This window comes from Acomys minous, assembly GCF_964271855.1.
Source record: "Acomys minous genome assembly, chromosome: 8".
Classification (NCBI taxonomy): Eukaryota; Metazoa; Chordata; class Mammalia; order Rodentia; family Muridae; genus Acomys; species Acomys minous.
This window is the reverse complement of record NC_140489.1, coordinates 77690199-77706551: the sequence shown is the minus strand read 5'-3', so window position 1 is coordinate 77706551 and position 16353 is coordinate 77690199. Positions and strand designations below refer to the sequence as shown.

The window sequence follows — 16353 nt, the reverse complement described above, 5'->3', positions numbered from 1 at the left end:
TTACACATGTATAAAATAAACTACATATAGCAAGAAGAACCACGAAACAGTCAGGGATTATATTAATGTTATGTTTATAATGTTTTGTCTAATTTCATTTGGCAACCTTGGTAAGTCTAAAATTCTGACTATCTATCTTATCCCATCTCTATCAACTTAAAACCTCTCCTTTGCCTTTCAAAGACATGTAGCTTGGGAGCAGAAAGAGCTGCTCAGTACATGTGCTTTTTTAGACCTTCAAGAGAGAAGCAAGTGTTTGTGTGTTGCATTTGGCCATTGTTTAGTACCTGTTAACCGTGTTTTGGTTCTGAGAGAGGGCTCAATTAGTCATGATGTATTGAGGACCAATGCTTAGCATATTACTGAGGGGTACAACTGTAAATAAGGCAGAAAACATTAAAAGAAAGTCTGCTTGCCTAAGATTTGTTTTTAATTTTAACAATGAAAATATTTCGTTCAATAAGAATGATAGCACACAAGTCCCAGCACAGCCAAGGCTCCACAGTGAAACCATGTCTTGAAAACTGAATGAATGAATGAATGAATGAATGTACAGTGTGGTGTTAGCAGAATATGCAGCTGGAGAACCTGACCTAGAGAGCAGTGGAGTGGGAAAGAGTCAGGGAGGTGTACCATATGGGATTGTCATTTTACATATCTCTGGGTGGAGTTGAAATTGGAATTTTCACGTAAATGTTGGGGAGCAAAGGGAAACATATGGAGAATGCCCGGGGGACTTGTTTATCCAGTGGTCCCTAGATGCATTTAAAGAGTCAGTTCTTTTAAGCTTGAGAATTGCAGTGAAGCCTTACAGTCTGCAGAACTGACAGGGACGAAAACTGAAATTGATGAAGAGGAAATAAGGGTTTAGTTTTGCAAAATTGGAGAAAATATATGCATGAGTGACAACAGGAATAAGAGATGCGTGTTGGAGAGCTTGTAAAACTTTCATTTTGTATTATTATTTGCATATCTGTATTTTAAAAATAACATTGACTACTGTATGGAAAACTGAGTGGAGGGGAGATGTGAGGTTATAGGTGTGGGAGACCTCGGAACAGCGTAGTGCTGAGGAGGAAGACAGACAAGGGCAGGCAGAACTCAGGCTTGGAGAAAAGAATGCATTTTTGGCTTTGATCTTGTGCTGAAGTAAAAATCCCATCACCTGTTTCAAGGCTAGCTAATTTTCCTATTTAGGCAGCCATTTTGTCAAAGTATATAAGCTGCTGGGGCAAACATACTTGTTTCTTTAGGTTGGGGCACATTATTCGTATTTTTTCGTGACATGAAATATGCTCTTTTCAGTTAAGGAGTGTTACCACATAAGCAACGGCAATGAGAGTATTAGTTGTCAGAGTCCTTGTAGTAACCCACATGCTTTTATTCCAGGAGGAGCCATACAGAGGGCACTGTAAACAAGTGGACAGATTTGGGGTTGTTTGTAACTTTGGAGTGATTGATGTTAAGAAAACTGATAGCAAGCTGTTTTGAATGTGTAGCTGGAATGGTTTTGATTCATATTCATGTCTCATTTCTTGTATATTTATCATGCAACATTTTATAAAGTACTTCATTGTTAAACTGTTTTCTGCTTTCGTTTAGACAGAATTAAACATTTGTAGTATATTCTCCTGTTTGTAAATAGAAAACAATAATATGGTTGTTCTTAATTTAGGACATTCTTTGGTGTTCAAATTTCTGCTTGATTTGCATGTAATTATAAGAAATTCAAAATAGAGGTAGTATACTTTTTTCACTTTAATAGTATTCCTATATTTAGAAATAGAAAATCTGGATTAATATGTTGAGTTGTCTATTATAAATACTTGAATTAATTGATGGTTTTATTAAATTTAAATGTCAGAAGTCTAATGAATTGAGGTGACTTTGAAATGTCTTTTAATTTTGGCAAATTTTGTGTCATTTGAAAAATTCAGCAATAGATGGCATTGTTATATAAAGGAAAACAAATATTTTTTCTTCCAAAGTTGTTAGAAGGAATTTTTTATGAAATAATTTAGCTAATGGCCTATAGTAAGACACTATATTTTATAAAATTGAAAGTTGTTCTTAAAGACTGTAGCTTAAATGGTTTTTATGGCCAGGGTCTCACTGTGTTGCCAAAGTTGGTCTACAGTTGGTATATAACCCCAGGCTGGCCTCTGATTGGAGATTATTCAGCTTCTGCTTGCTTTGGGTGACCCATGTGTTAGCATGACTGACTCAGCTTGATTAGTTTGTTAAATAAGGGCATCTCGTGACTGCTAAGTTTATGTTTTTATTTTAGATTTTATAAAGAGTCGTAATATGGCTGCCAGGTCTGTTTATATGCTTAAACATGTGCTTGTGTTTGGAGACTGGTAGTTCTTTGTCAGCTGCTAAAGCCTGGGGCATGTTTAGGTCATTCTACCTTCTTGTGTGTGTCCTACTGTAGCTGTGCCTTTACAATTAATAGATGGGGTTTGTTTTGGAAAATGATACATACTTTTTTCAGTGTCATCACTATTCAATGTTTCCTCTTAGCAGTTCTGTTCAGATGTGGATTTTATGGAAATGTATGCTGCCTACTGATAACACCACCAGACTGCTTGGAGATAGTTTGGTGTCCACAGTAAAGGCATGTGCATCTGTCTGTGTCGCTCATCTGTCATACTCTTTGATCAGTATATTTTTGTTTGTCTGTTGGCTCTCTTGCTTGTTAAGACTGGCTTATTTTCTAGAATGCAGAGCCTCTAATTGAAAAGAAATACAGTGCCAGTCATCAAGTAAATAGCTGCACAAGTTGTTCATTGTACATGTGTCATCATTGGTCATAATGAACTGTGTGCTGTCCTGGTCATATTGCCCTGCGTTTTCTCATTGACAAGTATCTTTATGAGCTTATCTTACTTCTATTTGTTCTAGGTATGATCCTGAAAGTTTTAACAGAGTTAGTTACATGCTGTTTTTTATTTCTTTGTCAGTTCCTGAAATGTTTCTTGAGGTTTTCTGCTGTTGGGATAGAGTACTAGATAAGTTCATAGGATGCTACTCAACGTCTGTATTCTAAAGAGTTTTTATACATATTATGCTTACCATCATCTTTTAGACCAGCAGTTCTATGTCTCATCATTTAGTGGTTGTACTTTATAGTGCTAGTATATTTGAAAAGAAATAAGTTACTAATAGGATGTCCTCACATCTATCCCAATTTCCTGGTAAGTGAAGACTTTCATGGGACATACCCCTTGGCCTAGTGTCCAGATATAAGTGAGTATAATATGTACTATTTGAGTCTTTCTGCTTCTGGCTTAACTCACTCATTATGATCCTTTCTAGTTCCATCCATTTGTCCACAAATTTCAGGAATTCCTTGTTTTTAATAGCTGAGTAGTATTCCATAGTGTAAATGTACCACAGTTTCTTTATCCATTCTTCTACTGAGGGACACTTAGGCTGTTTCTATGTTCTGGCTATTATGAATAAGGCTGCTATGAACATGGTTGAGCATATGTCCTTGTTGTGTGCTGGAGCATCTTCTGGGTACATTCCAAGGAGTGGAATAGCTGGGTCTTGAGGAAGCCCTATTTTCAGTTTTCAGAGATAGCGCCAGATAGATTTCCAAAGTGCTTGTATTAGTTTGCATTCCCACCAGCAATGAAGGAGTGTTCCTCTTTCTCTACATCCTCACCAGCATGTGGTGTCACTTGAGTTTTTGATCTTAGCCATTCTGATGGGCGTAAGATGGGATCTCCGAGTTGTTTTGATTTGCATTTCCCCGATGACTAAAGAAGTATAGGAGAATGGCAAAATAGAAGGATCCAGAGGGTCCTAGAAACCTACAAGAAGAACATTACGATGGGCAGATCTGGGCTCAGGGGTCTGCTCAAACTATGGCACCAGCCAAGGACAATACGTGCAGTAAACATCGAGTTCCTACCCAGATCTAGCCAATGGACAGGACATTCTCCACTGTTGAGTGGAGAGTGGGGACTAAGTTTCACATGAACTCTGGTGCCCCATATTTGACCACGTCCCCTGGATGGAGAAGCCCGCTGGCACTCAGAGAAAGATAACAGGCTACCAAGAAGAGACTTGATACCCTATGATCATATAGAGGGGGAGGAAGTCCCCCTCAGTCACAGACATAGGGAAGGGGAATAGGGTGAAAGTGGGAGGGAGGGAGGAACGGGAGGATACAAGGGATGGGATAACAATTGAGATATAATAGGAATAAATTAATAAAAAAGTTACCATAGACATTTGGTTTCAGAAAATAGGTTGTATTACTTAAAAAAGAGTGAAAAATGTAGAATTTTTAAAAACACTGTTAAGCAAATAGAAGCATTCTGAATCTCTCCGATGTTTCTGTATCTGGGCTGAGAAATTACATGATGTACCTATGGGCAGGCTTATTTCAGATTTAACTGGAAATTTTTTACTATATTTACCAATTTTAATAATTTAAATTAGATTTGTAGGTCTTTGGACATTAAAATATATTATCAGAAGGCTACATAAACTGATATTCTTAAGAGGCTTATGAAATAAAATCTAAGATATAAAAATAGTAAGGAACAAAGTCTCAACATGGGAAGCTGGAGCGATGCTTGTTTGTTCTGAGCACCTGTGGCTCTTGCAGGGGACTAGAGTTTGATTAGCAGCTTATAACTGCTATACCTCCAGCTCTGGGAGATCTGACACTCACCTTCATTAAAGTAAACTTACATTTCTGTTAAGCATTTATATGATGATTTAATATTTTTTCTATAAGGTCAAAAGAAATCGACTGGCAGCCTTATTTTACTACACGCATTGTAGATGATTTTGGCACTCACCTACGAGTATTCAGAAAGGCCCAACAGAGAGTAACAGAGAAAGATGATCAAGTAAAAGGTACTGACTTTATTTCATTTTGAAAGCTAAGATTTGAAAATCTTTTCGCTTTTTGTGTATCCTCAGTCACTCCTTGTTGTTGTAGGTACAGCAGAGGATCTGGTGGAAACCTTTTTTGAAGTTGAAGTTGAAATGGAGAAGGACGTTTGCCGGGATCTGGTGTGCACTTCTCCCAAAGATGAAGAAGGTTTTATTTTTGCTATAACTCTTTTGAGACCAGTTACAGCATAGAGACAAGTTAACAGAACAAATCTAAGGTGGCGTTTTCTTCCACAGGACAGCTCCAATAGAAAACACTATTTTATTCTCATTCTTCCAGATAGCTTCTGCATTCTTTCCTCATCCTGAGGTTACCTTTAAATAACCAAACAATTACAATTTAAGAACTATAGTAATTTCTGTTCTTCAGTTTATTATGTCTCCCTGAAGAGTATACCTGTTATTCTAAACTCTTTTCTAGTTAATTTCAAATAAAAATGTTTAGATTATTATGTGCTGTTTTTTATTTTTTTGTCTGACTAGTTACTGCAATAAGTGCTTCTCGATGTTCAAATAGAATTTCTCTTGATGAAAAGTTTGATAAATTTTAGTTGTACATTTTTAAACATTTTCAACTTAGTCTCATATTTTAGCCTTTACTATTTGGGATGTATTTTTACCAGTGGAATTAGTTGTTGGATTGTTTCCTAGCAAACATCCTTGTGAGAATAACAATGAGGAAGAATTAGTGGTACAGGAAGTGATTTTCTTCACTTTTGAGAATATGCTAAACTGTTTTCCTGCCTTTGCTGCTGTTGTTGTTATTATTATTATTAGGAGTAGTAGTAGTAGTAGTATATTCTTTCCCTCTTTTTCTTTTTTCATCTTTATACTTGTTAATAGGTTCAGTATTCACTGCCAGTTCATTAACATTGTATGAAATCATAGTAAAGCAAAAACAGTGTTGTGAAGCATTTGTATATGAGTTGAGCTTTTTTATTAAATCAGTAGACAAGAAGAGTATGTACCCACACTGTTATTACGTGATGAAATTGTAGAAATGTATTTTTCCTAAAATAATTATTACAGGTAATCTTTATGTGCACAAATAACTCTAAGTATGCAAAGATAAATAATGAATAATTGAAGCGAAAAGTATATTGTGCATTTAGAACTGTCTTAGAGAAAAGTAGTTCTGTCATCAAAACTTCTCATGTGATTAATAAGACTGGTTCAATCGATGTGAGTTCAATGAATAGTAAATACTTGGAGAACAGTGAAGGTGTTTTAGTGAACACTGATGTGTAAGAAGCGAAGCAGGATGCTGTTATGAACCTGAGCCATCTTTCAAAATGTTATTTATATTAAGTGTAGGTAGACACTCTAGATTTTCTAATGTTATTATGGCAACTTTTTCTGTTTTTAGGATTCCTAAGGGATTTGTGTGAGGTTTTATTATATTTATTGCTACCTCCTGGAGATTTCCAGAACAAGATCATGCGATACTTTGTCAGGGTAAGCGTAAATTCGTACCAAATAATGACGTAAAGGAACTTAGAGCAGTAGTTCTCAAAATCTTTGGCCTCAAGACCCAGATAAACTGCACAATTACTGAAGCATTAAGGAACTTTTAAAAATTGTGATTCTTCATCTATAATACATATATGTGTTAAAATAACAAAAACAAATAAGAGTATGTAAGTACATATTCCATTAGCTGATAGATCAGCGATATGCCACCTTTAAAATCTTACTATATGCTTGTTAGGGACTGAGAATGAAACGGAAAATAACATTTCACTATTGTTATAAAAATGATTTTGACCAAGTTCATTCTTTGAGAGACTATTTTGGATCCATGTCACCCTGAGCACACTGATCTTGTCTGATCTCATAAGCAAAGCAGGGTTGGGGCTGGTTAGTATTTGAATGGGAGAAATGACCTTGGAGACCATCTCTGAGTTCCCCAGAGGTCATTGGCCAATCCTTTTGAGAACTGCCTTAGAGGTAGGTGCTTTGATCTTTGGTTATAATATGTAGACCTTTTATTTTAATTGAAAGAAATCCATACAATATATTTTGATTATGTTTCCTCCCTGAGGTCCTCCCTGCCTCCCTCCCCACCCTACTGCATGTTCCTTTAGTGTCTCTCTCAAAAACAAAACAAAACCCAAGAAACACAGAAAGGAAAATCACAGCAAAGTAGCACAAGTCCAGTGAGACCAAACAAAACAACACAAGAAGTCCACAAAATACCACTGGGTTCGTTTTGTGTTAGCCAACTACTCCTGGGCATGGGCCTTCCCTGAAGTGTGTTGATATACCAAGTGAGACTCCATGGGAGTAGACAGATTTTCTCTTTGTCAATAGCATCTATTACAGGTAGGTTATTGGTTAGCAGTGGAACTCTCTGTGCTTCCCCCTCTCAGTGCTGGGACCCTGTCTGTGGTGAACCTGTACAGGTTTTGGGTATGCTGCCATAGTTTCTGAGTTCGTATGTGAGTCCTGTCATGGCTGGAAGATAATATTTCCTTGAAGTCATCCATCATCTTTGGCTCTTAAAATCCTTTTCTCTTTTGCGTAGCTCCTGAGCCCTGAGAGGAGGGCTTTGGTGACAACATCACTTCAGGACTGAGGGCCCAAAGACTCACTCTGCATGCTAGCCAGTTGTAGATCTCTATTCCATTCTTCAGTAAGAATCTTCTCTGGTTTGGGTTCAGTAAGGCACAGATCTAAGAGTATAGCACTGTGTATTTCGGAGTTACTTTATCGCGTTGTTCCTTTAGCTGAAGAGTAGTTGTAGGTTTTCCTTTAAGCCCGTAAGCCTATCTGTTCTCAGGTTCTTGGCCATTTTAGCAGTGTCAGGTATAGGTTCCAGTATCATGGAGTCCAGTGAGAAAGTGATTGGCCCCACCTATAGCATTTATCCATTATCCCACCAGGGCATCACATAGGGAGGCCACTGTCCTAAGTCTCAGGGTTTGTAGCTAGGTGGTATTGATGGTTCCCTTCCTTCTCCAGTAGTGTACAGAATACCTTCCAGTACCATGAACACTAGTCATTAGGGGTGAAGCTTCTAGTTGGGCTCTGGCTTAACTCTTCCATCTTTAATGACATAATTAGGTGTTGTCTTCAGCAGTGACACCTTACCATCAGCTTGTGGTGAACAACCAAATAACCTTGGCAGTAGCTTGTTATGTTTTGGACATTCCATGAGGACCATTTGGCTAACAAAAGAGATAGACTTTGAAAATACGTCTTTGGTTTTATAGCTTTACATAAATTAGGTATATAGATATAACATTTCTAGGAAGAACCTTTAAAATAAAATTGGCAGGTTTTCCTAGTTGTAACAAGAGTAAGATGATCGGCGTGATCTGGAATTGTATCCTCTAATTGAAATTGCTTGTGTAAAACTGTGTGTAAATGTAAATTTTGGCTTGGGCTGCTGATTATGAATGCTAAGAGAAGAGCATATCCTGGTACAAGAGGTTAAGTGAAAGTACATTGGCCTTAAGTATAAGCTCATAATTGTCTTAGTTTTCCTCTTACAAAGTAGGCAACAGTTCTGCAACCTTGCAATTATGCTTCTGTGCTGTTGTTCAGCCAGTACCACACAGTTTCCAACATCTGTATAACTTGGTTTTACAGGTATGTTGATGAAAGAAATGACTGTTAAGTTTTGATGGGAGGAGAGTAATCCTGTAACAGCCAATTATTGGCCTAATCATTACAAAAGGTGATTAACTCTCAGCATGCCTGCTACTAGATTCAGATCTGCATTATTTTTGAACTCTTCTGCCTAATTTTTAAATATTTAAGTTCTTTAGTCCTAACCCCTGTTCCTGCTTACCACTCTATGGCTTTAAATACTGTCTAAATGTTGGTGAGCTTTAACTTTGTGTCTTTAGTTCTAATTTTGCTTCTGAATTCCATGTTATTCTGATCAGCTCCTCCTCCGAAACAGCTACTTGATTTACTCAGTTACCTTTTAAGCCTGTAAGTATCCAAGATGAAAGCGCTAGGTCTGGGTTTCCTGGTTAAGAACACTTGCTGCTCTTACAGAGGACCAGAGTTCAGTTCTGAGCACCCATATCAGGTAGCTCTCAACCACCTGTAACTCAGTTCCAGGGGAGCCAATATCCTCTATAAACTGCTGAGGGTACACATTCATGATGTAGCAGACAGATAAAACACATGTTCACATAAAAAGAGAAAGAAAATCCCCAACATAAAAATGGAAGTCTTACTTTTAATTCTCTATCATGTTTGTAGTTTAGCTTTGTAAAAATCCCAGTGAACATAATACAGCCATTAAGCAAGTTTTTCAAATCTAAGGTCCTTCTGGAGGTTCTATATGATGTGACTTTTATTTCTAGCCTTTATGACTAGTGTCAAGGAAAACCCATTTTGTGTAGAAAATTTCCGAAAAGGGATTATATTTACTAATGAATCAAGTAGGAGAAATAAAGCTTCATTATGGAGCCAGAACCAGGTCTGAATATAGGAAAAAGAAAGGAGATTTATAGTCAGGTAATAGGGTGTAGATCAGTGGGTTGAACATTACATTGTTGTTACCCATTCTTCCATTGGTAGATCTCTGGTCTGTTCCTAGTTTCTGGCTCTTATGAATAGAGCGGCAGTAAACATGATGGGCTAGTGTCTTTCTGGCAGTATGCAGAGTCTTGTGGGTGTACACCCAAGAGTGATAGAGTTGGATCTTGAGGTAGCCAGCTTCCCGAGGAGCCGCCACACTGATTTACATAGTGTGCAAATGATTGTGCAAGTTTTCCACCAGCAGTGGATGAATGTTCCCTTTACCCCACATTGACACCAGCATGCCAGCTCACTGTATTTGTATAGGCTAGGCTGACCTGTTTAGTGATGGCACTCCCATGGTAGCTGTACCCTCCTACGTCAAGTAGCAATTTAGAAATACCATACAGACATGGCCACAGGCCAGTCTGATTCAGATGGTTTTTCAGTTGTGCTTCCCTAGTGACTCTTAAGTTTATATCAGGTTGATAGCTGAAGCTAACTATGACAGAAGCATATGAAATATAAGGCGTGGCTATAGTTACACACCCTCATTAGGATTCTTGCTAGAGGTAGGCCAAGATGATCACATACAAAGAGAGGGTGAGAAATCTGATTAGATGTTGAGAGTGGAGGCACTCTCCACCTTTGGGTGGATTATTGCTAAAATGTGTGCTACAATGATGAAAAGAAGGTGGTGCTCTAATTTGGAAGAGGGTTCAAGTAACAAGGCTTTAGTTGAGGATAAAGCTCTGTCAGCAGTCAGTTCTACTTAAACTTGTTTTCACTAACTGATAGTTGCATCATGTTTTTGTTCTCATTCAGAATTGTTTTTGTTACTCTTAGCTAGATCATGTTCAGCTTTTGTATCTCAGTGTTCCTTTATGACCACTAACTGTTAAGTTTCTCGGTATTTCCCTGTACTGAAGCCTGCACCCAGGTCTTGTCCTCCATAGGTCCTACTTTTACTGTACCGAACGTGGTTATTTGTTTTCTGTGTTTATGAACTCAGTGCTTTTCTCCAGAGCGGACTGGAAACTGGCACCATACCTACTATTATCTCTGTGTTGTGAGTTTCCTGGCAGCTAGCACAGTGTGTGGTATACAGCAGGTGTCAAGTCAGTGACTCCCCTGTGATGAAAGATGAAACCCATTTGTCCTCTTGCTGGTTGTGAAATATATGCTACTGCAGAGCCAAGGATGGAGATCTGCTTTTTGAAGTGAAACTGTTGTTTAAAACTATACAAGAAGGTAGTGAGCAGATTTGTCTTGCTATAGATTGCTTTTAGGTCAGATTTTATTCTTTTGGGTCAAATCTAATTTCACCGATTTCATCAGGTAACTTTTGCTCATTTCACTTATGGTTCTTTATCAGTTTTCTTTTCTCAGTACATTCAAACTTTCACAGCGGGCATTTCACTTAGATTAAATAATGAGTGAAGAGCTCTCCCTGTTGTGTGGATTTGTTATTGTTACATAGATTTTTATGAATATAGTATTTGTCTGAGGTAATGACCATATAACTACCTCTGCTTTCTTCCTGTTTTACTCACTGAAGGAATCTTGTCTTCAGTAGCTTTCTGTTAGGTTCTCATATTGGCATTTGGTACAGTCTTTTAGAAACTTAGGTTCGTGGGTCAGCAGGAAAGCTCAGTGGTAAAGGCATCTGTACCACGTGTGATGACTTCAGTTCAGTTTCCAGAACCCACATAATGGAAGAAGAGGCTATGCAAGTTTTCCTCTGACTTCCACATGTGCGTCCCCCCTCCCCCAATGTAATGAAAAATGTGAAAGTGACTGGGGTTCTAAATTAAGGATTGCAAGCCAGAGGCTACGTATGAGGTGCTTTTCAGAACATCCCTGCGACTGCAGGGGTACACTAGAGTCCTGTAACAAACCTTTGTCTAGCTAGGCATTTTATGAGGAGAATTAGAAGATCAAAGTAACTTTCTAGAACAGATTCACTGAATATGTTAAATGAGAAACATAAATTGACAGTTATTTCCAATCTGTTGTTTTTTCATTTTGAAAAGAAACTCTGGAAAATTTATTTTGGGGATCAATTTTTTTTCTTATGAAATACATTTTAAAATTTCAACATATGGGTCAGAAACAGAATTTAAAGAAAAGAATTTGAAGAATGGAATTTCATATATATTTAAATTTAAATTTAATTTATAAAAATAAATTTAATTTAAATCTTTAATTTAATAGTTTTAAAGACATTATAAAGCCTTATGTGGTGGTGACTCCTGCCTATAATCCCAAGAATTAGGAGACTGAAGCAGGAGGATTAGATATTCTAGGTCATCTTCAGCTACATAGAAAGCTCAAGGCCAGCTTCTGTCACCTGAGATGCTATCTCAGAAATAAAACAAAGAAATAAAAAGTTAGAAGCTAATGCGAACTTTGAAAGAATTAATTCCTTATAATTCAAAACTATAAAGAGTCTTAATGTCTAGAAACTATTGGTACCTATAATACTGCTTGTTAAAAATACTAATTTGTTATTGGGTAATGGTTGTCGGTGACACTGTTTATTCACTCAGATTTAGACAATATTTATTTTGACAGACGTGTGTGTGTGTGTGTGTGTGTGTGTGTGTGTGTGTGTGTGTGAAAATAAATGGTGCTCATACATTAGAGGTCTGCTAAGAGAATCAATTGGTCTTTTACTTAGGCAAGTGAATATTGTTAGCATTACTAGTATTCTCAAGAAATGAATTTTAATAACTTTAGATATCACAGGCATTAAGGAATGACTAGTAGCTGCTAAAAAAGTCTATGTTAGTAGTATCAGTTCTACATTTTTATGTCTTCCATTCCATTCTTGTAAATAAATGCTCATGTTGGACTTAAATAATTTAGAGGAATGGTAAATGTATTTAAAGATAGCTAAGTAACTAGGTCAGTTGAGGAATTGCACTTACACACAGAGAGTTCTTAGGCAGGGCTACTGTATCAGAGAAATGTAAAACATAAAATAACAACAAATACAAAGAGACAAATACTGTAAATACAGGTGCAGTTATATTTTAAAATTGGAAGTGAAAAAGCTTTCTGCTGGAAGGATCATTGGTTCTTAGAGCAAGGGCAGAGTTAGTAAATGTGGGCATAAAAACTGCAAAGAATGGGAATCCATCTAGAGGATGTGGGTAGGTTTTATTATTTATTTTCTACATGTTTTTCATTGTGAAAATACTTCAAGGAGACATTTGCATACTTAGCTACCCAGACTTCATTAATGCTGAAACTACTTGGTACTTGTTCCTTTCACCACATTAAGTAAATATAATCTGAAGTTGATGTGTGTTTTCTTCTTACATCTGATAATAGATGCTTGAATTTATAAACATCTTTATACAAATATTTTGTCTTTTAAAAATTCATATAAATACTAATATACCAGAGGTGTTCTTTTATTTTTATTTTTTAAAATTCTCCTCTAGTTGTCGTAGATAATGTGTTGAAGTTGATATTGGTAATTTTATCTTCTTTATTTTGATGTGGGGAGGATAGCTCACATTTTTCTAATTCTGCCATAATTTACATGTTCCATGTGTACCCTAACTCTTATTGTTGTTTCAGGAAACCACTGTGTTAAATTTGAGAAGACGTTAAATTCAGCTATCTATTTTTAAATTTAATTTTAGGAAATCCTTGCACGAGGAATTCTTCTTCCATTAATAAATCAACTCAGTGATCCTGATTATATTAATCAATATGTCATATGGATGGTAAGTACCTTTTAAAATTGTGACTTGTATTTGAAACAGGTTTTTAGCAGTAAAAATACTGTATTTGGAGATCAGAGTGATTAATCAACAGTGTGTTAGAGAAATGAAGTAAAAGGAAGTTTTAAAACTTGTCTCTACATGTTTTAGTATCTTCCTTACTGTTACGGTGCTGTTACTACATATTTTAAAGGGATGACTTGTACTGCAGTGCTAGGTAGAGATGAGCACTTTCAGCCATGCTCGTTGATGTTCCTATCTGAAATGTTGAGAGCGTCTTGGGGCCCAAAGGTGTGTGGGGCATATGCTAGTCTAACAGTTTCATTTCTTGCTTTTTTAAAACTGTATAATATTTAGTATTTTAGTAGCTCAAATGTCTTTTCAGCTAGTATTTTTTCCTTTTTTTCTTTTTGTAACTATTAGTATTTTAGAGATTATTGTAAAACTTCGAAGGAGCCACTTTACCACCGTATGCATAGAACAGTGTTTTCACTGTCTCATATCCAGCGTGAGCCTTGCCAGTAGGATCATTTAACTCCCTCTCCTGTGAACTCTTGCATATAAAACATATATCTATACACATAAGTCACTTGTTCAATAGTGCAACTTACGCTTTTGTATCATTGTTTCTTTAAAAAAAAAAAACTAGGAAAAAATTAGGCCCTTGAGCACCCACCCACATACATCTTTTTAAATGATCCTTGTTTTTTCTTACAATTTTAAATATCAATTTTTTTAAAAAATTCAGAACAAGTCCTTGTAAGATTTGTATAATTTTCAAGATTGATGGCATCAGTGGCATCAGACTCACTGAGTCTTTGGTTATTTAAAAATATATTTTGTTATAAAAGGTTCCATGATATTTCCATTTTGTCTAGAGTGGCAGGTTTTTTTTTTTTTAATTTAGTACTTTTAAAGATATTTGGTTGGAGAAATAAATTTGTCTTCCTGCTTTTTTTGTTTCTATTGAAAGGTTAGTATAAGTATCATGACCACAGCTATTTTGTTTTTCTGTACTTTTACAGTCTCGAGCTCGTTAACTTTTTGCCTAGAATGACAAACACTACAAGTGTTCAGTCCCCTTTTCTCAGCTCTGTTGCTTTGCCAAGTTGAAAGTATTTTATTATTGTTTAGATACTAAATGCTCAGTTGCTCAGAACGTGACAGCATAGCCATGGTTAAGTCTGACACAGTCTTGTTCTCCTTTCCTTGCTAGTAGTTGCTCATGCGCTTTGATGAGTATCTACCCTCATTATAAGTTTATGAGCACTCATCTCATCTTCATCCTCACTCTGCCTTGTAATCTTTGTGTTTTTCCTGTTTTTATATTTCCATCACTTCTTTCTGCTTTTAAAAACATTGTCTTTGTGTTGTGTGGGAACCTTTTCCTGGGAGACACAAAGTGCAAATGTCTACTCACTCCAGAAAGGGAACCCTTGGCAGACCAAAGTAAGAATTGCACCAAAGAAACCAGTGAATTATTATTGGGACTACTTATGGGCAAGTGCGCAAGGGCTGACTTAATAGTATCAGGGCTGACTTAAAAGCAGCTGTGTAAGTGAATAGCCCACCCCAGCATGGGCAATGAAACTCATAAAACTGTAAGGCTATGAAATTTGTTGGTGTGGGCTGGACAGTGTCTTCCCCTCAGCACCTAGCAGTTGTTGCCTGCTTCTTAAAACTGGGAGGAGCCTTAGAGAACCTTGCAAGTTACCATTTGGTTGGTGGCACAGCTTTTGGGAGGCAGAGGCAGGAAGGATCTCTTTGAGTTTGAGGGCAGCCTGGTCTATAAAGCTAGTTCCAGGACAGCCAGTTCTACATTGAGAAACCCTGGTCTTGAAAAACCAGAAGGGGAGGGTGGACAGAGAGAGAGGGAGGAGGGGGTGAAGGAGGAGAGGGAGAAGGGAGAGAGAAGGAGAGGGAGGGAGAGAGACAGAGACAGAGAGACAGAGACAGACAGAGAGACTGGTGCATGGAGGATACAGAGAGATACAGAGAGAGAATTCCAAATGGCAGCTTGCCCAGACCTGTGATAGATTTGTGTTCTAAGGTTCATAAGCCTTTTTCTCCCTGGAGGGGATGTTTCTTTGGAGGAAACTGCCATAGAGCGCTTAGCTTGTTAAGGCACAACACTGGGTTTTCCTGTTTGTTTTTGTTTAATTAATTTTGGCTCTTCTCAGTCTTTTGCCGTTTCAATATGCTTGATCTGTGATAACTTCTCTTTTCAGTCCACACTTATCCTCTGTGATTCCCATGCAGTTTTATGGTCTTAAGTGTTGATGTCAGTGATTTGGAAATCATATTTCTGCCTAGTCTTCCCTGAATTCTTGCTTTTCATATGAAAAAGCATACTTAATGTTCATATTTGGGTGCATAATGGCTCCTCAATCCCTCTTTTCTGGTGTTATCTCTATCTTGATCCAGTACTGTTTTTCAGGCCCTAAGTTTTAAAAGAATTCTTCATTTCTCACATCGTCTGTGTCAACCAATTCTTTTGGTACTGTTTGTAACAAACATGCTACTTCAGAACCTCACACACAAACTTCACAGTGCCTTTCCTGCCACGGCCCCTACCACATGGGTCCTGCTGCCGTGTTTTACCTGGGCTTTGTCCTTTCCTCCTCTCTCTAATTGCCTGCGTTTGATTTTTATATAGGAGCATAGTTTATTCTGTTTCAAGTACTGTTCTGTTTAACCCTAAGTAATAGCTCACCGCTTTTCAAGACTAAACAACTTTTCACTATTCCTGCTGGTGTCGTCTTCCGTTCCTGAGGTCTTTTTCGTTTAGCTCCAGATACCTCGATTTCTTTGCTATCCTCAACCATTCTGAGCATGATTCTTTGTTTTTCTGTATGTGGACATGTGACTTACTCTATTTTGTTTGTAGAGTGTGACCCATTTTAATGTAAGTGTTTGCACGCTGCTTTTCCTTTTGGTATAAGCACTGGTGTAGTGGGTGGTGCCTGCCTATGGTTGTCATTTAGGACTGAACTGTTAGTAAGCAATCCTCCCACCACCTCTTCTTTAACACTTTATTTTCAGATCCGTGATTCAAACTGCAACTATGAGGCCTTTATGAACATTATTAAATTAAGTGACAATATTGGCGAGTTAGAAGCAGTCAGAGATAAGGCAGCAGAAGAGCTACAGTACCTTAGATCTTTAGATACAGCTGGTGATGGTAAGTGATTCACTTCGAAGAATGTTCTCTTCAAGGATTATCCTATCC

General features: G+C 37.3%; 1 protein-coding gene across 6 annotated transcripts in view; it reads left to right on the top strand.

Annotated features, from left to right (window-relative positions):
* The window catches only part of SNX13 (sorting nexin 13), a 102168-nt gene that overhangs the window by 44802 nt on the left and 41013 nt on the right, over positions 1–16353 (top strand). For all 6 annotated transcript variants that reach the window (XM_084793579.1, XM_084793582.1, XM_084793581.1 and 3 more), the window contains 5 exons: positions 4754–4875; positions 4961–5062; positions 6281–6369; positions 13044–13127; positions 16167–16305. In XM_084793579.1, the coding sequence (XP_084649705.1) occupies positions 4754–4875; positions 4961–5062; positions 6281–6369; positions 13044–13127; positions 16167–16305 (536 nt within the window). The remainder of the gene's footprint in view (positions 1–4753; positions 4876–4960; positions 5063–6280; positions 6370–13043; positions 13128–16166; positions 16306–16353) is intronic.